General features: G+C 35.0%; 1 protein-coding gene across 1 annotated transcript; it reads left to right on the top strand.

Annotated features, from left to right (window-relative positions):
* On the top strand, positions 1–23,222 carry LOC129272742 (LRP2-binding protein-like). The gene is made up of 8 exons (XM_064107599.1): positions 1–90; positions 5,527–5,850; positions 6,114–6,227; positions 7,455–7,703; positions 9,800–9,851; positions 14,572–14,743; positions 18,308–18,473; positions 19,246–23,222. Exons 2-8 carry the CDS (start codon positions 5,590–5,592, stop codon positions 19,309–19,311), a joined length of 1,080 nt encoding a protein of 359 aa, XP_063963669.1. The 5' UTR covers positions 1–90; positions 5,527–5,589; the 3' UTR covers positions 19,312–23,222.
* Positions 23,223–25,960: the final 2,738 nt, after the last annotated feature.

Below are 25,960 nucleotides of genomic sequence, written 5' to 3'. Positions count from 1 at the left end.
GCATATCGATCACCACGACAACGAGACGCTCTCAAGCATGAGGAGTCCGGGGATAAATTATAAATTATCTCCTTTTTTCAAGACCATAATGTAAATATTGTTTAAGTAGACGGATAAGTAGAATTATCGAATCATTCTATTATATTTTGTCACCTTTAGGGCCTAGAGATCTACTGTACTGCTGGCGAAATGTTTCTTTCCAAACTCAAAAGTTGACGATTTATTGCAATGTGTTCCCACCTATCCATTTGTATGTTTGTAATTGTATGTAACCCAGGGAGCTCCTCCGCCTCCGCTCCGGCCCGCGGGCACCCACGGCTACATCTCAGCCGCCGACTACAGAATAATTGAAGGCACGGCGCATTCAACAAATAACGTTAATTTACGAAAAATTAGTACGAGGACTTACAGAATGAAGTCCTCCTACGAAACTTACGAAACGATGTGAAGTCAACATGGACATGGTCAATTCCTCATAATTTCTTCTTCTTCTTCTTCTTCTTCCTCCGTTAGCTTCGGAGATCAGCAGGGAGATCCTGCACAAAATGGTATATGTAGCTTAGTACGTATTGTAAGAGAGGTCAGTCAGAGAAGGTAGATGTATTCAGCAGAGAGGACTAGGATTCAAGTGTAGAAGATCTAAACATATGGATTTTCAGCAAGAAATTAAGGGCAAGTGTCGTAAAAAAAGATTTTACAGTGTTTGCAGAGAGGTCTTGGTTTGGGAGGAGAATTAGCAGGGCAAATTCTAGAGGGTCATCTATGTGGAGACTGGCACTCATCCCCAAATCAGGCAGCATCTTGTTGGCATTTGCCATAAAGGCAACTCGCTGAGAATGTAGATGGCTACAAGAGGAGATAAAGTGAAGGGTGTCTTCATCACCATCTTTGCATAGCAGGCAGGAGGCAGTTTGGGATTTGCCAATTTTTGAGAGACGCTTCTGGGTGGGGTATGTTTGGGTGAGGAGCTGAGCTCTGATAATCTGTGCCTTACGGAGATGAGGGGCTAATCCTTCTGGAAATAGCAGAGAAGATGGTGGGAGACTGTCAATATCTTTCCAAAAGGACAGCGATGACTTAGATGCAATGGCATTGGTTGTGTCCTGCAGCACTTTTGAATAGATGGACTTCCTACATATGGCTTTCCACTTGTGATATGGGATCGGGTGTTCAATTAGGCAGAGAAGGGTTGGTAGGTTGTACTTGAAGAGAAGGAGGTTCCAGGATTTCACGAGGGGTACACCGCGGATAGAAGCATGTACAAATGCCCTCTTCTCAAAGCGGTCTTCAGATAATGATGTTAGCTGACCTATGATGAGGAGGCTATCCAGTTCTACTTGTGACATGAGGGGGGTAATGCCCGTGAGAAGGAACACTGATTCATTCGCTGCACTCTGAGGGATTCCCAAAATCTTCTTAAATAACTGGTTTTGGGCGATGTTTATGCGGTTAGCCTGGTGGGATGTTAAGGAGACGATAGAGGAGCCATATAACATCCTGGGGACACAGAATACTGTCCACAGCTTCGCACAGAGGTGTGGAGATAGGCCCGATGTATACGCTCCGACACCATGGAGGGAGTAAAAGGTCCTAAGTCCTCTTGCAATGATGTCTATGGTAGGGTCAGATCGCATTGAAGACTTGGTGATACCTAGGTGGGGCTGTTGTAAAACCTTATTGATGGACTGACCCTCAGCCAGCATCCATTTGATGAATGAATATCCCTCAAAATGCGTCATTTAAGCGTTGATTTTTCTTCACGTTGACGAAATACGAAAGCCACCTTTCTAGCTCTGAAATTTTTTGTCTAATGAGCGAAAGAGGGCGCGCGATTTATCTTCATATCAAAGACACTACAATTGAAAGACTAGAGACGAGTCTAGACACAGAAATTATCTTACACGTAAATCGATGCAAAGCGTTATGCGAAGTCGGCAAAGTGTTCAATCTTTTTACTGTAAAGACTTTGGTGGAACGTTAATTAACGGTAGCACTTGCGGGGCTTTGTTCAAGGTACATAGAATTTTCTATATTTTTTGTTTAATTTGTCATCGTTTTGAATATTTTCCAAAAAGTATTATCATCAGCAAAAATAATAAAAAAGTATGTTTTTTAAGTTATTGCATTTATTGGGGTCTCTATTTTATCAAACAATTATTGGAATTGCGCATACAATGAATCATGAATCTAGTTTTAAAAATACCACCAAGCTGAATTAAGGTTGCGAACTGTATTAGCGCCACCAATGACCTTCCTTTTATTTCCGTGGAAGAGACGTGCGAAGCCACTTTCCAGGCGGAGGTAAGCGATTTTGCTCTTTTTTGTGTCCTTTTTAAATTAAAAAAATATGTTGAAAATGTAACGCTTTCTACCAGAAAAAGCCCTGGTGAGTAGCGGAATGGGTTTCGGCTAACATCATTCACGTTATGAAGCGATGTTAACGACAACTCTAAAATCCACTACAAAAACACGTTGGTTGTGCGAGGTTCATATAGCATATACTAACCTCGCAATAGTGTGAGTGCCCGCGGGCCGAAGCCCAGCCCGGGGGAGTGTTTCATCAACATTTTCATCCGACAAGTTGTCAGATCTGACATCTTTCTCTGATGTTGATTGGCTGAGAGGTACTGGTACTATGGTAACTGTCGCATAAAATGGGACTTGTTGGATAAAACGTCCGACAAGTCCTTTCATGAAACGCCCCCCAGGTGCGGTATTCTGAAAAACGTGTTAACTTTGGTGTTAAATATCGTGTTATCTCTCTGATTTAACACGCCCCTAACATACCCCCAAATCGGTATTCTGAAAACCGTGTTATCTGCGTGTTATCTCATGTCCTGTTATCTTCGGCTCCTCCCACCATGGTCCATGCATCTATTTAATCCAATCAAATGCGCTGTTAAAGAAACAAATCAGTTATCACGCAAAATTTTCAGGGAAAAGGGGAGCGCGCTTGATGACACAAAGCAAGCCTGCATTGTGACATCATTTTGTAATCGCATACACTGATACAGCTAAATAAAAGTTAGAGCTAGAAAGAGACGTGGGCGTGGGGATGGGTGGGGATGGGTGATTGTGACAATTAAGAATTGATTATTTCAGACAGCTCGCCAGCATGGACACAAAATTATGACAGGAGACAGAGGCCAAGATTGATTGTGGAGTGGGCAGGGGACGATCGCCCCTAAAATATGGGGGCAAGCATAATTTATACATGCCCCCAATAATTTTGAGAACTTAAAAAGATAAATATGCAATGAAAATTTTAAAAAGTACTTTAAGAAAAACTAAACCTGACATAGAAATATCAATCATACAAAATTGTAATTTTTTTCTTTATTAAAATTTGATGCGTATAGCGATCAGCCAAAAAATTTTTTTTCACTTTTGCCCCTTCCCCCCTCCCCATCCGAAGCATATAGATTGACTGGCGGGATATATGAATCAAGGATAACCTAGAAGCACTGAGAGTTAAACAAATTGTAATCATTGGAACTATACAACCATTGGAAAGAGTACAAAAGTTTGTGAATATTATAGAAGAGTTCCCCTATCGCTAATTCCATTCTTTTTAATTTCTGTTTGTGCTTTTTTTTAGACGTTTCAAATTTTCTTCCTCTCCTTTGATCTTTTTTTTTGTATTTTGGCAAAAAGTAACCAAATAAATAACTCATGAGCATTATGATAATAATTTTAATTAAAATTTTAGCTAACACCATTTTCAGAATACCAAATTTCGTGTTATCTTCTTGGGGGTTGCGCGTTGCGCACTGCGTATTTCATGACCATGCGTGGTGTTACCACTTGGGCCACGTGTTTTTCATGCTAACACGATTTTCAGAATACCAATCGTGTTAGCTAACACCGTTTTTGTGCTGTCACGGTTTTCAGAATACCGCCCCAGGACTCGTCCGTGTAATACTAGGCAGACATATACTCTTCAAAATGGGGGAGAATGGGGTCGCAATAGCACTCCAAATGAAAGGGGAAAAAATAAATTATGCACTTACGTCGATTATATGGATGGATGAAGGTCTATCGTGAGACACAGAATCCTGACATCGAGGCACAAACTGGACCCTCAAAAAAAGGAAAAGTTAGACCTCTCGCTCTGTTGCGTTCGTTCTCGGTATCGATCTAGCCTTGAGGACTCCATGATGATATTTTTTAATATTTTGACATATACTTCTTCATCATGGAGCCTTGAACCACCTCCCATATATGTATAAGTAACACATGTAAACAGAGTCAGAGATGGATTTCCCTGGCCTAGGAAATCCATCTTTGAAGATAGAAATCACGTAAATGTTAGTGATTTTATTTATTTATACACCTTCATACGCCTTATGCGTATTACCAGACCGATCTCATGTTGATCCCTCGATCCGTTTGTCAACAAAGCAAAACCAATAGGTCTGACCCTTGAACCGCTTTGTTATGACGTACCTCGATTTGTGATGTTACAAATTGCCGTTTTGAAGAACAATTTATAGAAAAAATATTAGTATTCAACAAATACTAAAATTTAATACAAATTTATTATTTATTTATTCATTAGAACATATTTATTCAGGTACAAAAGATCAGCATAAAACTGTTTTTCATCAATGACCTGATGAAAACATAAAGAACAACATAAATCATCATATCATACATGAAAATAAAGTCAAAATCTAAGTCAAAGAAAACAATACTTAGTATCATAAATAAACAAATATTGTTACTTAAATGATAATATGAATCAAACTAAAATATTTTCAGTTTTCAAAAGGGAACAGATACTAATTATAAAACTACTAATTGTATAATTTATTCACTGATAAAACACTGAACAATGAAATGATTATGGCATTATAGAAAATCGAGTGAAACAATGGCAATCAGTTATAAATGTATGTCTAAAACTATAAAATATCAAAGGGTTAAGATCATTACAAATAATAGCAACGTGACAATGTTAAAGAGAAATAAGGGAATTGTATATTACAATAAATGAAATATAAGTAAGGGTTATTATGGACAAAATCATTGGATTACAAATACTATGTGGAAAGAACTTAAAAGTATAGGAATATCGGTAGTAACATGAAAAGTGAGGAGAGGTGAAGAATAGAGATGCATTAATATGCTCATAGTGATTGTGTATGACAGCCATTGTGAGTCGAAAATTGACATATGGTATAGGAAATACATTTTTTAAAGGATAATTTGAAAGAATTTACTGAAACTGCATTCTTAAGTGAATCTGGCAAATTGTTCCAGACCCGTGCGGCGGAGAACATAAAAGATTTCTTGAAGCATTCAATATTAGGTTTAGATATAAATAATTATCATATCACACATTATATCTAAGGTAAAAATTTTGATTAAATATCTGTGGATTTTGTGATGGTGCTTGAAAGTCTCTGGCAGCTTTTGCCCCCCAGAGTGTGTGTTAGCTAGGCACTGGGACCTCAATAACATGATGCTTATCTGCATCACATTACAATTACTTAAGAAGTATTTTCTTTTCTTTTTCTAATTCAGACATACCTAGTATTCCATAGTATAGTTCTGGTTTCATAGAAGAATAAAAAAAAACCCACAAAAATGGAGCATCACCTTACAAAGCAGAACACCCTTCCTGCAGAGCCCTTACCAGGAACAAAGAGCTTCCGTTCTGGTAGCGTGGGTAGCCTTGGTACAGAACTCACCGCTGGTACTAAGAGCTTGCACATCTTGGATGATGCTGAACGAAAAGACAAGGAAGAGCAAGAACTGAATGAGAAAGTGGAAGCACTCTTATTGGACAAAGTCAAGAAGGGAGACCAAGTTGCTACCTTCCAGCTTGGTCAGTTTTACTTTGAACAGGTCAGAATCCAATTCTCCCTCACCATCTTGTTTTTCCGATTTGACTTTGAAAAAGAGTGACATTTTAATATTACTTAAGTTCAAACCTTATCATTTTTTTGGAATAATAATTCCTTTTTGTGATCAAGGGATTTGATTTTGTTTCATGTTGATACATCTTTGTTGAAGAAAATATTATTTTATTTCATATCATTTGCACTTTATTGTGAAATTATTACATTTCCTACATGCAATGTGCAATCCATTAATTTTCATTTATACAGGAGAGATACAAGGAGGCTAAGAAATACTTCTATGACATCAGAGAGAATGATTTACAAGCACAGTACCAGCTGGGTATTATATACTTTGATGGACTGGGCACAGATAAAGATATGGTAATAGATGTTTCAATTATGCAATGTGTCATAATATAGAGACTCCAGGGGCCGTATTCTGAAAATTGTCTTAAGAGAAATATTCTTGTATCTTTAGAGTTAAAATAAAATCCGTATTCCGAAAATTCTTGTATCTTTTCTTGTAAATTTCGCTGAGCGCGTGTCAGAGCTAGAATTATGCGTAAAGTTAAAAACGGCGCATAAATATCCCTTTGCGCAAGATAACATATCGAGATAAAAGGTATTCTGAAAATTCTCTTATCTTTGCGTTCTGTTAACTTCCTTGGAAAATACAAGAAAACTTACAAGAGGTAGGGGGCTATTGTAACTTATTGTTGCATGCGATATTTGTCCGCCTGCAATAATTATTTCTTGCTTCATCCCGCAAGAACATCATGTTTCACAAAAAGAGACATTCCAAAGACATTATAACGACGGATTGGTAGACTTTTCAGCGATTAAAAATTGGTGCTCGAGACGATGAATCTTTTCAGAGAAAATATGTCTTTGAGAAGAGCCACGTGTATTTTTAGCGTTTAGCGTCGGGGGTGCAAGGAAATTACACCTCATATCAACAATGCGCTTCATTATTTTTCAGAAGAAACGCTTCTATTGGTTGACCTAAGCATGTAACAAGCTTAATGATTGGTTGATGATGAAATATTGGGCGTGTCAGAGATAAAATAGGGGATGTCCTTACAGAGATAAGACAATTTTCAGAATACCGATTTAAGAGAATATTAGCGAGTTAAGAAAAGTTACAAGAAAAGTTAAGACAATTTTCAGAACACCACCCCAGCATTACTTTCATTGCTTTTAACGTTAGACCATTTTCAACATGACACTCATTGATAATTGCCACGGATTTTATTTTTGTAAGCTAAAATGAGAGCTTTACCAATTTTGTGTATGAAAAATGGTTCTTATTTTTCATAAAAAAGATTTTGTTTTAATCAGAATTCTAGAAAAATTGCTTTATAGTTTACTTTTAAAGTGGATGCAAATTTATTTGTTGGCCATGTCCTTTTCAAGTGTATTCCCCTAATAAATGATTTTTATTTCAGTTTTTTTTTTACTATTTCTCATAATTGCAAACTGCTCTTGAAGATCACTCATCAAGATACACACTCCTTGTTTTTTTTTTTCTAAATTAACACTAAGTGATTAAATATATTTTCTCCTTATTTTATTCATTCATCTTTTTTATTTCTAAAAAAAAAACAACAGAAAAGGGGTTTTGAGTATATGAAGGGTGTTGCAGACTCTGATGCTAAATGGGCCCAGCATCTGATCCCCTGTGCCCAGTACAACATAGGACGTGCCTATTTTGAAGGATGCGGGATGAAGCAGTCAGACAGGGAAGCAGAGAGGTATTGGATCTTAGCAGCGGATGATGGAAATCCCAAAGCCAGCATCAAAGCTCAAACAGCTCTCGGAATGTTCTACTGCAGAGATGAAACAAAAGATCTGAAAAAGGTAACCTGGAACTCTTTTACTCTCAGCTCTTGAGTATTTGGATTAAGAAGAGGATATCAAATTCTTGATAATTCATCAACTTTAGTACAGATGCCCCCTCTCAGTAAAGTGATCATAAAACGGTGGGACCGTTGACTACCATAAAGTTAAGTATGATTATGCTAGCGATCGCAAAAAAATATTCTGAAGTATGCTGAACCCAAAATGCCGTTTTACGAAGAAATAAATGTCGGTCAAGAAGATGAAAAATATCCTCGGCATTTTTAGGTGTCTGATTTACATCTAACTTTGGCTGAAAAATAAAATATATATTTGTGGAAAATAAATCTCCAAATACAACGTGAGAATTATGCCAAATTGTATAAAATTATGCCTGTTGTATTATCGTATAATATTGCAAGATGCCAAAAGGGTTAAAATTATGTCAGAAATCATGACCATGACGACTACATGTATTACATTTTTTTATTTTTTTTAGCACTTTGTTAGGAATGTCCCTCGGTTGCTTTTGATTATTTCATTCCTCTTATATTACAAATCAAAAGATTTTTAAGTCCTTATACTACATACTGTACCATATATTAGTGGTTCGCGCATTGTGGTCTAGTGGTTCTGACTCTTGCCGTTCAAACAGAGGGTCATCATGGTTTGAATCTAAACTATGGCATGTTTTCCTTTAACAAGAAATTTATATGGCAGGTGAGTGGGTAACTGGTAGGATTACCGTAACTCCTTGAATGCACTGAGCACCATTGAAAACCTGGTAGCTTAAGCTAAAGCCGGGGTAGTAATAGCAGCATTTCGTATCCTAGCTCAGGCAAATAGCGCTGTATAAACCTAGATATTATTACTACAAATAAATACTAAAAGGGATTCTAATCATTTGGTAGGAAAGTTCCCTGCCTCGCTTTTTGACTGATTTTTTTTCCTGCTAATAATCCAAATCGAAAGCTGATCAAGTTTAGTAATGCACCATATTCATTCTTGATAATTCCATATGGTTAATACTAAAATGGTGAATGCTGCCATCTCAAGTTCAGACGTACATATGAATTTTATTTTGCTATTGACTACGGCTTAATAGTGAAAGATGCACAATTGATTTCATATCTGTCATAGACTATTATTGATAGGGAGCGTTTTGTTCAACAAAAAAAGGAAAGACAATACCTTGGAAGTTCGCATATAAATGTTATTTTACAATTTTTTTTTCAAATGAAAATTTGTTAATTCCAAAATTTCTATACCGGTAGTCCCCTTTTCACCCTAGAAGTTGTTTTAGGGATTAGGGATTGGGTTGAGTAACTCTTCAAAGCATTTCTTATAACAGATTTGCCCCCCCCCTTTAGTCCCAGGAATCTTTGATTTTTGTAAGAAGTAAAGTGCAAAATATAGTTGTAGAGGTGTATATTGTAGAGCTGTTGTGGCTTAGTGGATAAGTCTTCGGACTTTGAACCACAAGGTCCGGGGTTCAAACCTCACCTCAGCACTCGCGTCCTTTGGCAAGGCGTTTATCTACATTTGCCACTCTCCACCCAGGTGTAGTAAATGGGTACCCGGCAGGAAGTAAATCCTTAAGTGCTCAAGCGTCCGATCTGGATAGCCGTGCTAAAGCCGGGGTGATAGTTAGTAGCACTTAGAAACATTTGTATTAAGCGCTATATAAATGTTGCATATTATTATAGTTAAATTTAGAAGATTTTTTTATTTCAATACACATTCCACAATCTGTCTTGTGTCCTCATATCTTTATCTATGACATCATTTGGTTTGCAATGGAAAATTAGTATGTAGACTTTATGGGAACAAAAACTCCCCTTGTTTTTGTTTTTTATTCTGGGCGATGATCTCATGACAGCTGCATAATATTGGTTGCATGAGCTTGAAATAGTTTTATTTTAATAATATGAGAAGGAGCTTGTCATCTTTCTGCAGTCACCAATTCATCATTAACGATAGACATTGGTTTGTATGAAGTGTTTTATTGTCTCCTTAAGGGTTATTTGTAATTCCATGGCAACCACTAGTCCTCAACAAGGATCAACGAGTAGGATGAGTGGAGATTGATTGTATTTTATTTGGTTTCGCTTTCTAAGGCTTTCTTCTGGCATTCAGAGGCAACAGGGAATGGGAGCCTGGAATCACAAGGTGAGGAATTCTATTTTTTTTTCTCTCATTTGTATTTTTTCCCTTTATTCTTCATCCAGGTAATTCTATGATGTTTTACAAGACAATAAAGATGAAACAAACAAGATTTTATATCATAATACCGGTAGTTATAGCTTGGCAGTGTAAAACTAAATCTTCGAATTGTACATGTATGTAGGGCCACTGTGGTTGACTGCTTTTAAAGGTTTTTATCATATATTTTTCTTAACCTAATTTTATTTTTCATATAGTACTCATTTATTTCTCTATAAATTTATTTTCTGAATTTATTGATTCAGTTATATTTATTCGTTTATTGATGTAATTACTTATCTATTTAACTAAATATCTATTCTTCCAAGTTGACTCGGGCTAGTGCTGTGAGAGTTAAAGGAAACTTAGTCGTAGTACTATCTATTTATTTAGCTCAGTTGTCCATTCATATATTTATTTTCTTTATGCGTGTTATTTGGTTTGTTATTCATCTTAATTTGAATAATATTTGTGGGATTTACCTGTATTCAAAGTGACCAATTACATCAAATTGATCTAGATGATCACAACTACACTGTATCTGTAAAACTTATATGTAGCACTACTTTTTTCATGATGCACAAAGCCATGGCGTGGTATGAGCAGGAATTGTTCAGATTGATTGATTATTGATCGACTGATTAATCGAATAAACTATGAACTGTGTTGCAAGATCAACAGTGAATTTATTTATACGATTAATAATAACATGACTTTTTTCTCTCAATTTCACCAATGTTTGACCTTATCCGTAATCTTTCGTAGCCTCGATTGTAGAGGATAAACTTATATTTAAACACAAAAAATAAACTCTAGGGGTATATCAAATTTAATTTCTCATAAAAGATAAATAGAGTTAATCGCTCGAAATTATTACTTTTGTAATTGTTTCTCCCCCCCCCATCTTTGTTTTCTGCCTGCATACAAATTCAAATCAACTTGTATTTTCATTTTAAAAATCCTGCTTGCAATAACAAAACACTTGAGTCTATTCACTCTTGAATGATATTGTTCCAAGAGTCAATACATTTAAAAAAACAATTTTATCAGGTTTTCGCTTTCATAATTTCACAAATGAATTTCCATATTTTCCCCATCAATTGACGAGCATTGTGGACTTATCACGCACCCCCTTTTAGATTGCAACAAAACAAGAAATTTATACATTTTGATATTCAGTTCCTGTATTGTGAAAAAAAATAGTCCTGTTTGGCTAAGTTCTCACCCACAACTTCTGACTGTAGAATTTGGAATTGCCCTGTTACATAAAGGCTATTTCAAGGCAAACTTGCAACTTGCAAAGTTGCAGTGAACAATAATATCAAAGAATTTTAAAAAACCAATCTAGATGTTCTCATTTCATTATCATCACACTATTATTAATATTATTATCATCATATTATCATCACAAGTTGTTTAAATCTTATCATATCAGTGTTGCGCATTACACATAAATTCCAGTGAAAGCTGTAATTTGTCTGACATGTTGAGAGTTTAATAGTAGGTCAGTTTAATAGTAGGTCAAACGAGAACAGGTACATGTAGTGAAAAATAACGAAAAATTATTATTAAAGTTATATGTATAAAAGCAAGCATTACCATGCTTATTAGTTAAAGCTTGTAAGAATGCCCATTCTTGTCTCACCTGGGGAGCATTTCATGAAAGGATTTTATCCAACAAGTCCTGTTTTATCTGACAATTACCATTGTAACAGTGCCTCTCAGCCAATCAGAATCAAATGTTTTTTTTTGTGAATAATCATTCAAAGTCAGCACTGCTGCTATATTGAATCGTGTAATGCAGGCAAGACTGCCAGAGGCGTTCCACTTATGGAAATCCTAATTCCTGTATTAGGCCATGCTTGAACAAATATTCAGTCAATAACAAAATTGAAATTTAACTCTTGAAATGAAAGGAGCACAAGAGGGAAAGTATCTTTTCCTAAAAAAGTTGGGGTGTCCTTTGGCCTTATTCCTATTACAAGAATATTTCGAAGATTGAATGCTTCACTACTTTAATTAGCTCCTGTGGTTAACTCTCAAGTATATGTTCATTATTTTTAGGCCTACCTCACGTCTCTCACGTCTGAAACTATGTTGCGTGCATTCCATTTATATTGTAAAGTCCCTGGCGAAACGGATACAAAAACAAAACTTGAATTTATTGTTGGCTTGTCAGCTTGACATCTTTATAAGTAATCCATTGTTTCATAATCCTGAATTGACAATCCCTCTTCCTTAATAAAACTTCTCTTGGGAATTTTAAAATAACTTGAGGCCTATATGTACATCTCAGTAATATCTCTTTTTCTTTCATTTGTTGAGATTCTCTCCTTGCAACATATCTTGACTTTCTTTTTACTTTTTCATTTAACTTTTTCTTGTTTGATTCATGGACCGAAATTTGAAGAAACACAAGAGCATATAAGGGTTATATGGAATATACTGTTAGCTGTTAAAACCAAACATTAACTTTTAACTTTTAAATAATTCTGAACTCGTACTGTATCATGTATTTTTAGTAAATTGTTTATTTTTACTTGATTTTCCGGGGGGGGGGTGCTATTCCCTCAAAATTATATTTTGTTGTAATCTTTGCATAAACAAGGTTGATAAGATGTTTATACTCTTTTACTCTATTGTTTGTGCTGTCCTTTGCAACAAATTTGTATCATATGTCTACCAGATTATTCATTTATCGTAGAAAAATGTCTGTTTCACTTTCTACCTTTCTCTCTTCCTCCCATTTAAATTGTAGAATATTTATACTTTCTTGGCACCATGCCACTTGAGAGTTTGTTCGTCTTCATCATCTCCCTTTCATTTCTATCTCTTTCTGTTTTTCATTAGATTGTCTCTGAAAGTGTTTTGATTACTTTTATTTAATTAAATAATCTCTCCTTTTTTAACTCTGCTCCATTTTCCTCACTTCTCTACTACCTCCATCTTTTAAAAATTACCCTAGTTTCTCTCATTAATTTCTTATTGGATGAACACATCTCTGTCTCCCTCCCTGTCTTCTGAATTCATTTATTTCATTAAGTTTCTTTAGTACAACTCATCGGGGTTGAACCAAATTTGCAAAGGTGGTTCTGAAAGTCATCGGTTGAACCTATTGTTTATACAGAATCCTGTATAAATTATGCTTATTTACTGCGTATATAAAAAAAAATATATAAATGAGCCCACAGTTTTTGTCTCACCTGCATAGCAGAGTGAGACTATAGGCGCCGCTTTTCCGACGGCGACGGCGGCGGCGACGGCGGCGTCGGCGTCAACACCAAATCTTAACCTGAGGTTAAGTTTTTGAAATGACAGCATAACTTAGAAAGTATATGGACCTAGCTCATGAAACTTGGCCATAAGGTTAATCAAGTATTACTGAACATCCTGCCTGAGTTTCATGTCACATGACCAAGGTCAAAGGTCATTTAGGGTCAATGAACTTAGACCATGTTGGGGGAATCAACATCAAAATCTTAACCTAAGGTTAAGTTTTTGAAATGTCATCATAACTTAGAAAATATATGGACCTAGTTCATGAAACTTATACATAAGGTTAATCAAGTATCACTGAACATCCTGCTTGAGTTTCACATCACATGACCAAGGTCAAAGGTCATTTAGGGTCAATGAACTTTGGCCGAATTGGGGGTATCTGTTGAATTACCATCATAACTTTGAAAGTTTATGGATCTGATTCATGAAACTTGGACATAATAATAATCAAGTATTACTGAACATCCTGTGCAAGTTTCAGGTCACATGATCAAGGTCAAAGGTCATTTAGGGTCAATGAACTTTGGCCAAATTGGGGTATTTGTTGAATTACAGCCATAAATTTGAAAGTGTGTTGGTCTAGTTCATGAAACTTGGACATAATAGTAATCAAGTATTACTGAACATCCTGTGCAAGTTTCAGGTCACATGATCAAGGTCAAAGGTCATTTAGGGTCAATGAACTTTGGCCGAATTGGGGGTATCTGTTGAATTACCATCATAACTTTGAAAGTTTATGGATCTGATTCATGAAACTTGGACATAATAGTAATCAAGTATTACTGAACATCCTGTGCAAGTTTCAGGTCACATGATCAAGGTCAAAGGTCATGTAAGGTCAAAGAACTTTGGCCACGTTGGGGGTATTTGTTGAATTGCCATCATATCTCTATAAGTGTATTGGTCTAGTTCATAAAACGTGGAAATAAGAGTAACCAAGTATCACTGAACATCTTGTGCGAGTTATAGTAGTTTTCAAAATCAGCACTGCTGCTATATTGAATCGCGTGATGCAGGTGAGACGGCCAGAGGCATTCCACTTGTTTATTAATGAGTCCACTGTTCAAACAGTGGACTCATGAATAAAATAGCATACGTAACCATGGCAACAGGCATAAATTTGGCGTACTGTGACGAAAGCGTGCATCAGTATTGGACACTTTTCAGAATATGCTGTGAATTAAATGTAATTTATTCAGGGAATCTGTATAAATCATGGGTTCAACCGATGGTTTTAAAAACAACCTTTGTGAATTTGAGCCATTATTTCTTTATCAATTTCCTTTTTTTTTCATTTACAAATGTGTATTCTCTCTCTCTCCCTCCTTTCCTTCTTTATTCAAATATTCAAGTTTGAAAGTTATTTTGATTAATCTCATTTATTTCTCCTTTAATCATATCTGTTCAGGTGCTCTTGGGATTTTGTATGCTACAGGCCAGGGTTGCAAGAAGGACGTAGACTCTGCGTTTGAATGCTTAAAGGAATCTGCTGAGCGAGGGAATGTATATTCCATGGGTCATTTAGTAGCTCACTATTACTCCACCAAACTCTATACAAAGGCAGCAGAACTTGCTGCAAGGTAGGTAGATAATTAGGAAATATTATGAAATTCTAGGTTCTATGATATTTTATTCTGATCTGGGCCCTGTTGCATAAAATTACTATTATGGTAACTTTGCCATCCAATGGTAACTACCATGGTAACGCTGATCAACAGCCAATCAGAATCAAGGATTTCATGCAAGTTACCATTGCATGGCAAAGTTACCATAATGGTAACTTTAATGCAATTGGGCCCAGGTGTCACATTTCATAATACTTGTTAAAATAACAAAAGTGCAATAACAGTTTTCATCTTCTGAAATCATTCAATTTTATTGGCTGTTTGTGAACTTGTTGAAGAAGTAGTGCGTTTGTTGTAACATGTCCTTTGAAACCCCAAAGACCCACATGTCAAGGTACATTTAAGGTTGCTAGGGTGACCTACTTTCTTAAGTTTTGACCTTATCTTCTAAACAGATTACATCTATGATTCAGACATAAGGAAAGGACATAATTTAGAGTAGTTTCTTTCAACATTTTTCTCCTCCCATTTTATTTTGATCAATATCCATACAGTGCAACGTATTGCAGGATTGAATTCAGTATATGCTGAAAAGTGGCACAGGAAATCATAAAATCTATATCATTTTGTTCACCACACTTTCCAAACCAACACCACCACTATTGATAATCTTGCAATCTCGATGCTTGTTGTTCGGATATCTCTAATTTTCATATAAAGTACTTCATGGCCATGTGAGACGAAACTAATCAATTGATTGTAAAGCTATTTCTTATGATCAATGTCATGAAAAATTGCCCCCTGTGATCGATCGCTATTTTTGTTTTTAATTCCAAGACTAATATCCCTATTTTTAAAAACCAAATCTTAAGATATTGGTGGGCTTTGGACTGCCAGAAACACCAAGTTGGTGTGATGTAAAGAAGAATGTAAGAAAATTCCCAAATAAAGTAGTCCAGGATTACCGTAGAGAAAGATCAGAGGAGGATGTCAAAGCCTCTAGCCCCTTGTATTGTTTGGATAAATTCAGTTTTTGTTTCAGCAATTTCCACAAGGACTGAATGAAATAAGGATTCGATACAGCCCTAAAACACAGATTACGATACTGGAACCGAGTCTGAACTGAAAACCTAAAAGCAAGTAAAACCTTCACAGTTGCTATCAACATTTTTATTTTGTATTAACAAGAATCGGTCTTATCATTGGATATGCAGTATACAGATTGACAAGTAACAGTAGTTTCATTGAAACCAAGAATGTATTAATTGCCTGTGAGAAAATTGTGACCAGAAGCCCTTCAGACATACCTTTGTTCCCAAACTTAGCTCTAAAAATAGAATCAATCAATTATTAAAGAACAGCACCGATTCACCTTTCCTAATAAGAGGTTTAATTAGAACGGAAAAAGAGAAGTGGATTGGGGTTGGTTTGTAGGAGTGGTGGTTATGCGATTGAGAATTTCTTACCGCTCAGACAAACAGATTGTGATACTGAAACTGAGTCTTAATCGAAACTTTAAAGCAAGTAAAACCTTGGCAGTTGTTATCAAGACTCTCACTTTGTAATGGAAAATAAAATTCTGTGGGTAAAAGTCAGGCAAAAAACTTTAAATTCAGGTGCTATTGTTGAGAGCCTACTCCCCAAATCTATAACATTGGACAAGCTTTACAAGCTTACCGTAAACCACATCAGCGATTGGAAGCTTTACAAGGATAATAATAAGTAATAAGGATTTTCCGGAGATTGTTTTCCATTTTCGGGGTATCTTTGAACATTTTGGGGGCGAAATTGCTCCAAGCCCCTGTATAAATGTTTTCCTTGGTATACAAGTCAGTCGTGGTACAGGATATACAGTTTGAAAGTGGGAGTAGTTTCATAGAAACTATAACTGCCTATGTGAATCAGAATTCTTCAAATGTACCTTTGGTCCTGAACTGGGCTCTAAAAATAGAATCAATCAATTATCCAAGAACAAGACTGATTCACCTTTCCTAATTAGAGGTTAGGTAAATTAAAATGGGGGGAAAGTTAGGTGAACTAGCTGTGCTGGGTTTTGGTTTGTAGATGTCTTATGCAACTGAAAACAGGATGCATAAGCTGATTTTTTTTTAAACTGCTATTTGCATTAGTACAGCTACTCTCTCTCATGCTATCTGAGTATCACCCCATTCGGTATTAAAAGGTAATTATGCCACTTACAGTTACATAATTAGATTATAATGTCATTAATATGATTTATGTCTCATTAAGTGTCTTATGCTACATAGTAGTGAGGATAGAGATCTCAGAAAAGACTGCCATTCGATTGGCCATGAGTAAATGGACTTGACTATGTATTCGCAAGACTATTAGTTGGATTAACAATGACTTAAAATTCCCTCCTCTAATGCATTATTCTTTTGTAAAATGTGGTCTAGCCACCGGCTTGATTTTTAAAGCATATACTTTTACTTCAGTAGCATATACAAACACATCTATAGTGGGGTGTAGCTCAGAATGTGCTCATTTACAGAGTCCATATACACTGTATATCCAAAATCACAATATAAGAAAATGTTTTGAGAAAAATATTGTTTGAAGAAACGAAACTATATCCTTAATGCACACCAAACTTTCCTGTTTTTTGCTGTAAAAAAATGTTTGAAGAAAGAAAAAAAAACCTATATACCAGACTTTAGACTAAGCCTTCTTTTCCCCCAAAAAATACATCCTTTGTAAGATACTGCCTTCCTGTTTTTAATGTGTTCTTTTAATTATATTGATGGTCAGTATAAATAAAAGAAAACAGGAAGGGTGTATCTATAATCTCAGGTTTCAAAAAGAAATCCAAACATTCTCTAAAAAAATAATAATTTAAAAGAAAAAATGCCTTCTTCTTTAGACTCAAACTTCCTGTTTTGTTTGTGTCCCCCCCACTTTTACACATTATCCCCAGTTGATTGTATATCAACAAAATTACAAGGACATTTTTAATAACAAAAAGAAACAATGCTTTAAAAACAGAAATTTCCTTCTTTTGAAGTTTTGACTCAGCCTTCATGTTTTATTATGCAAATTATCAATGCTTGATACATGTATGAAAAAATGAAAATGAAAATCCATATTTTATTGTTCGAAATAGACATGAAATGAAATACTCCGAAAATTTGCTTTGCCCAATTGATCGTGGGCCCGGCAGCCGCTGTGAAGCGCCAGATCGACGAGGCTCTACCCCTTTAATCGTTGAATGCCAAACAGGGTAGCAGCAACTCCCATCTTTAAACGTCTTTTGGTCTGACGCTGCCAAGGTTTGAACCCCCGACCTCCCGGTTGTGAGACGGACGCTCTACCAACTGAGCCAACACACCAAAACAGAAATCAGGGACAATTTCTAAAAATAGTTCTTTAAACAAAAGCCTTCTTGCTTAATCTCAACCTTCCTGTTTTGTTTTTGCTATGTTTTTTTTTTCATTAAGCACATCCGATGTTGATTTTCAGAAAGTTTTCAAGGACAATTTGGAAAACAGCACTTTAAAAGACAGAAATATCCTTCTTTAGATTCAACATGCCTGTTTTGTATTTGCTTGTCTGGTTACACAGATTATCACAGGTTGATAACTTCCAGGAGATAAGTAAAGCGACGGACTGTCTACCTGTGTTCCTAGCAAAGGGCGTGGCTATGGGATGCTTTTACTATGCCAGGTGCCTCCATCTTGGTCATGGGGTCAAGAAAGATAAAGATCTGGCACAACACTACTACTCAAGAGTAAGAATTCTTCTACTTCTCAGGCAAAAAAAAGAAGAAAAAAAAACACTAAATTTAAATAAGGGGTTGGTCATGAGGGATTCATCTCTATTTTTATTTATCAATTTTTTTCACATACGTACCACTCACACACGCACAAAAATCAATGTTTTGACTTGTTTTGGTCGTGGATAAAAAAGGGATGTGTTTCCATTAAATAGGGTCAGATAAGTACAACCAAACTTTTGGGGCCCTTAATTGTTAAAAACAGTGTTTTCCTTTGCTTTTTTTTTAAATTTATTTTCTTACTTTTCCTTTGTTTTCTGTCATCATCTATTCTATTATCTGTACATACATGTATAATGAAAAATGATAGAAATACAGTAGAAATATTTCAAGCTCTTTAAAAAAAAGGAATATTTTGGTCATGATAAGATATAGCCCAAAAGATTATAATTATTCAAGAAAGTAATCTGTGAGCATTTAAAATCGAGTCCTTTTCACGTCTTAAACATTTATAAAAATTGACTTGTCTAATTTTGCTTGTTCATTTATGAAATAACTTTTTTTAAGAAGAAAAAATGCTTATAATATTCTCTTACAGTTTATGACTGTGCAATCAGCTTTATTTTCTGTTTTGTTTAATAATAAGTTATTTCATCCTGTCAACACAGTTTCATCTTCTTTGTTTTTGTACATGTGATCAGCAGTATCGATTTCTTTCAGTTTCTCCAATGTGCTCAGTTTTCAATTTTTCATATTCTTTTTTTTTTCCCATTTTGTTTATTTTCAGGCCTATCAGTTTGATGGTGGAACCACACAGAGATTACAGAATATGGTTACGCATGGACAGATATAAAGATAATTAGATAGGGGATGTCATATCTCATATGTAAAGCATATTCCAACTTTTCTGTTCCATATAATCCACTTTTAAGCTTCTTTAGACAGTAAAATAAGCATTGAAAGTTATTGGATATATGTGTTTCATTGTTTTATTTTCTTTCTTTTCAAAGATACTCTCACTTTCCAAGCAAAGACTTTTACATTGTCAGTGCCTTATACTCTACATGTAGATGTGAGAATGGCAAACAAAAACAAAACATATGAACAAATATTATAAAGATTAAGTCAATAAATGAACAAATTAGCAATACCCAGTCCTATGCACTTTCATATAATAGAGCCTTAGGAACAAGTTTTTCAAAGATGAAATCAAAGAAGAAGTAAACTAAGCAATATATGAACATCTATATTCAAAGTGCCTATTTAGCAATGGTGTTATTTACAGTTTTAATGTAAAATATGGAATGATATTATATCACAGCTTTGCTACACAAGTCTGAGATAACACTTGGTATTATATACATTTGATGTAAACTTGTCTTTTTACTATTCAACAGCAATATCTGTTATATTATGTAGTCTATGTGGATTCGCAATCAGAGATTGCATTCATCATCTGGCTCTCTGATTAACCCGAAATTCTTGCTGCAGCTCTGATCCATTTACGTCATAATAGACAATTTTTGGAAAATACATCAAGCGCGTTCTTCATGCAATCGACGCGTTAACACTAGCGCGTACATTAAATGAATTACCTGATTGCGCAACTTGTAAGCAGCGAGTGACGTCACTTTAGTGAATATACCGCCGCAATTGACAATACAACGCAGTTATATTCACTGAGGTGACGCCAAAACCTAGAATATAACAAATGCGATCCTTGCAGCTATGGTCATGTGATGGTGTATTGACCTATCACTGATTCAAATGTACATAACCTATGTAATATAGAATGATCTTATATATCAGCTAACAGCTTTGCTACACTAGTCTGAGATAACACTTGGTATTATATACATTTGATTCAATACTGACATTACATGTACGGCAATGCACATCCAAAATTGAAGAGCTTCTTTCCAAAGGGGTTCTATTTTTCATCAAATTTCAGTTGTTTGCCTAACTAGCAGCTTGGGGAGATAACAGCAAGGAAATTTGAAATTCCCATGAAAAACTATTTAGAAATCGCCTAGAAAATGTACTTTATTTTCAAAATTCCCTGCCCTTTGCATTTAAAATGCCTTTACAACCTAAATACAAGCAATTTAAGTTTCTTATTTGTTGATGAACGGGTATTCATAAACTGCATTTAGTTTTGTGCCATTCAAGCATCTAGATATGTATCAAAGTTTATCTTAATTGTTCAGAGATTTTTTTTTTTGAGGGTGGGTAATATTTTCCCAACCTCCAAAGCTCCACCTTGATAAAAAAAGATACTCCTGGGAAAAATTTCATGAGAAGTTTTGGTCAGTGACGTTCACCAGCTAATTTGCACTCAGCCAATCAGATGCAGTGATTTGCAGTAGCTTATAACAATGATAAATAAGTGACACTTCTGGACTATTTGGGCCTTTTCAGACGTGAATCTTGAATCTTCATTGTAATTATGATTGCAATCGTCTTTAGAATCATCAGACCTTTCACAAGGAACATTTGTACCGTAATTTGAGTGAAACTTAACTGAAATTCACCTGTGGAGTAGAATTTGAATTTGTGATTCTAGTTTGGTTTCACACGTGCTAAATTTGTCATTAGCCTTATTTTTCACAGGAATCATCATTCAAATAACAATTTTTTTTTCCGTGTGAAAGGGCGGTTTGTTTCATGAAATGCCTTTCAGATCTCATTTCTGCCTGGCAGACTCGGCATGCCTGACATATCAACTCATTTGTTGGCATTACATGGTGTGTTTGTGATCTCAGGGGAAAAAGCTACACTGATGCTACCGTCTCTCATTATCTCCTTAGTGATTGACATTCATTTTTATGTGGATGCATGGTTTGAGTTTTCCTTTAAGAAAGTACCCTTTTTTCCAAATCATTTGAATAATGAAATATATTTAGATATTTTATTAATAAAATGTAAGTTATCTGCATCTGTTTCATATCAAGAATCAACTTGCGTTTTGTTGAATGGAACCTTTGAAAAAAGAATCTTATGAACTTCCCTATTCATAAAAACAACTTGGACTGTGTTCTTATTTTACTCTTGATTGTCTTGTGTTTGTGCAAAAATTTGAATTTCTGAATTATAATAGCTATTGAATATCATATGTTATAAATATATTCAATATGAATACATGTGAATTTATCATGTTATGAAATATTTCAGTATGATAGTGTAAAAACAAGCAATAATCTTGACGGTATTTATTTGAAGTTGATGTATATGAAAGAGAATTAAAGGGTATTATCTATTTCTTCGCAAATGTGATTAATGAACAGCACACAATATGTAACTTCCTCCTTTTTCAAATATATCTTTTTACAGGAACTGTTTTAGCAGAACATTAGGCTGTGGTGTTGCTACATTTACCAGTTAACTTGATTTTGAAAATGATATTGATCCATCATATAGTGCACGGGTGAGTGCATATTAAAGGAGAATGAAACTCTTGGAGCAAGTTAGCTTTTGTGAAAGCAGAAAAATCAAAGAATAAGATCAACAAAAGTTTGAGTAAAATAGGACTAGCAATAGAAGAGTTATGAGCATTTGAATGTCGAGATCACTTATGCTATGGAGATCCTCCCATTGGCAATGCGACCAAGATCTATGATGTCACAGATGAACAACTCTCCCTTTTGGACACTGAAAATATACCCCAAAACATATCTTTTTGCTCATTCTAATCATATGACAAACGATTCATCAATGATATAATGTTGTGAAACCTCTGTACTTGTCCTCTCACAAAGAGAACACCTCACCTTGTGATAGACTCTATAAAAGTGAGAATATTAGTGAAATAATTACTAAAGTAATGAGGGAGTTGTACGTGTGTGACATCACAGATATTGGTCGCATTGCCAATGGGAGGAACAACATGGCATTAGTGATCTCAATATTCAAATGCTCATAAATTTCTTATTATTCATTCAATCTTCCTCAAACTTTCAACAATATGTTTCTTTGATTTTTCTCTTTGATATGGATTCAGCTGGTTTTAAGGGTTTCATTCTCCTTTAAACCAAAAATGTCACTTTCCAAAAGTTTTATGATGGATATTGAGCCAGAGTTTTTGAGCTATCCTATAAATAACCCCTTTCCATCTTCCCTGACATATTTTCATTTTCATTTTTGACATTTCAGTGAGCTCAATTAAACGTTTTTCATCTTTTAAAAAAATTGTCAATTTGATAAAATTAATTGATGTTTGGAGGCGAAATCTAAAAATGTAAATTTTGTAAATGACCTAGTTGTTTTCATAATTTCAAAACTGTGGAAACATGAGACTGTTTAAAGATAAACTAATTTTCTGAATGAAGAAAACATTATCTGTCAGTTTAGAATAAGAAATGAACCATATAACATTTTGAAAAGTGGCAATTTGATTTCAATGCATGCTCACTCATGCTAGACTCAAATGATCAATGGGATTTTCAATTAGTCAATATTTGTAGAAGACTCCTGTAAAATTGTTTTGCTCAAACCTGTAACGTAAAGTGGTTATGATACTTTTATAAAAGGAAGAGTTAATTTTTATGTGTGTGTATGTCTTATGAGAACAAAATTATTGAATATGGAGGTAGACTTTAACAGAGTAAAAATTTTATGAAGTACCCAGTCCTAACACAACTAATTGTACTTCAAACATGCTTTGACTTGGAAAGAATGGTAGAACAAAATGTTGAAAATATATTTTTTTGTAGCATTGTATAAATTAATCTGTACATTAAAAGATTCTGATAACTTATTGAAAAATGATTGATAGAATTGTGTGGTATTTTTTTATTCATTGATTGATGATGATGATGGACTTGAATTTGATAATTTTGATGCTGATAATGACAAGTTGGTGGTGGTGATGATGGTGATGATGACGATGATGATGATGATGATGGTGGTGGTGGTGGTGGTGATGATGATAAGAATGAGAATGATGGTTGTAGACTTGTAGTGGTGGTAGTGATTCGATGATAGTGGTGATGAAGATGATGATGGTGATGATGGTGATGGCGATGATGATGATGGTGATGATAATGATGATGATGAAGATGATGATGACGGTGATGATGATAGTGATGAAGATGATGGTGGTGATGGAGATGGTGGTGGTGATGAAGATGGAGATGTTGGTGATGATAGTGATGATGACGGTGATGAATATGATAATGGTAGTGGTGGTGGCTGTATGAGTTGGCGGAGGTGATGATGGATGATGGTGATTTTGGTAATTATTTTATTATCATTTATTCGGCATTTCAAACAACAAACAGAACCATAGGATGATGACATTACAAAGTATTACACAATTTGAAAGCTGACTCCCCTACTGCAGACCTGGAGTTGCCTGAAAAAAAAAATAGTAAAATTCCTGTAACGCCAGTCATTCCTTCCTACTACAGGTAAGGCAGCGAGGGATGTCTATACAAACATATAATTCAATAAAAAAAAATCAGCAAATGAACTGCAAAATAAATATAAATATCTATCCATATGTCACTGATGTATATATGTAAACAATATAGCAAATGAAATTAAAAAGTAGATAATTGAACCGGTATTATATCTATATGGAAGTTGAGTTTGAGGGGAAAAATCTAAAATGAGTCAAACGGCAAGTTTAAAGTATGTGATATACAAGAAAAATAATGAGGAAATTGCTATTTAATCTAATTCAAATTAATTATTGTGATTGCTGCGATAGGGGATGTTGGTAATGATGAAAGTGATGATGATGGAGATGAAGATGGTAATGGCAGCGATGGTGATACACGATGGTAAATCTACTCTCCTTGTCTCTTACCTCCCCCCTCTCTCTCTCGTGGATCATGGGGGCTAAGGGATACACGCCCCCCCTCTTGACTCAAATTTGTTAACTGATATTTTGTACCTCTTTCTTGTGCCTTCCCCCATTTCAAAGTGATGTAGACGAAAAATGTCTAATTTTTACTGAATATTTATTTATTTATTTATTTGTTTATTTATTGATCTATTTATTCATTTATTTTTCTTTTTTGGGTAAGGGCGTTTTGCTAGTCAAATGTATTATTTTTAGAGAGGATAAGTGATTGATTTGTGCTGCCCCCTGCCATCCCGCAATCCTGAATCCGTGCCCTGGAATGTATTTAGGCGTTTTGAATTTTAAGTGATTCGGTCGATTTTGAATTTAATTATTGGGATTCTTAAGATTCTGTTTTTCCTTTCTAACCCTTTCTAGAGCTATTTTCTTATCTTTCTCTGGTTCCACCATCAAATGCACTTATTTATTATTATTAAAAAAAATCATTATTATTAACCCTATTCTTAAGCCCGGCGCACACTAAACGATCCGACTACCACTCGATTTTCGAGCAAATCCCACTTTGTATTAAATTTTAATGTTCCAACAAGTCAAATCATTTTTAATTTTAAGTTCGGCACAATACAAAGAATACTTAAAAACAGAATTCTGCTTTGCAGCTAGCCTTTTGGTCAAAGTAAAGTAATATTTTAAAAATGGCTTCAAGGCGCCGCAGCCGATTATGACGTCACTACAATTTAGAATTGAATTTGCTTCTATCCCTAGAGGTTCGAAATTGACTGGAATTTGATTTTGATATCAATCCCATTATTCGGAACTTTGATCGTTTAGATTTTCTAGGTTGAAACGTTGTTATCAAACGCTGCCATATTTTTATCGAAAATCAGATTACAACGGATCGTGTATTGTGCACTGGGCTCTAGGCCTTTATGTCCTCATAGCCAGATTTACATATTTTATTGTAAATACAATAAATCTTTTTTTAATGAATTTGAATCAATGGAGAAAAAAAAAACACGCATAACGCTGAAAATTTAATCAAAATCTGATTTAAGATAAAAGTTATGACAATTTAAAGTTTCACTTATTTTCCACAAAATGATTATATGCACAACTCAGTGACATGCACATGAGAGAATCGAAGATCATGATGACCTCGCTCACTATTACTTTTTTATTGTTTGAATTATACCATGATTAAATTTTACTAATTTGACAATAAGGATCAACTTGAATAAACCATAAAATGTTGGCACAATATTACATGTAATTCCATATGTTCAGGGAGGAATAAAACTTTCTTTCACATGTCAATAAGGTGAAAATTGGTTATTTCATAATGAGCGGGTGACATCATCAGTATCCTCATTTGCATATAGACCAGGAGGTGCATATTATGATTACTCTTTTGTGAAATTAAGCGACATTTAAAAATGTCATAACTTTCTTTTCAGCTGCGTCATACTTGTTAGATATTTCTCTTTTTATTCAAATAAACTTTTTGTTGTGATGGACTTGTCCTTTAAGTATTTATAATTTCTTGGGCAACCGAGGGTGGGGCAAATAATCTGACTTAGGGGGCATTCACCCCTCCCACTACTGACTGATATGCATGATCGAAAAGAAAAATAAGAAGACAACGGATTGGGACAGAAAGAACTGATTTACCCTCAAGATTTCGCGTATAAAGCTGCATATG

This window comes from Lytechinus pictus, chromosome 12 (genome assembly GCF_037042905.1).
Source record: "Lytechinus pictus isolate F3 Inbred chromosome 12, Lp3.0, whole genome shotgun sequence".
NCBI lineage: Eukaryota > Metazoa > Echinodermata > Echinoidea > Temnopleuroida > Toxopneustidae > Lytechinus > Lytechinus pictus.
This window is presented reverse-complemented; position numbering and strand designations above follow the sequence as displayed.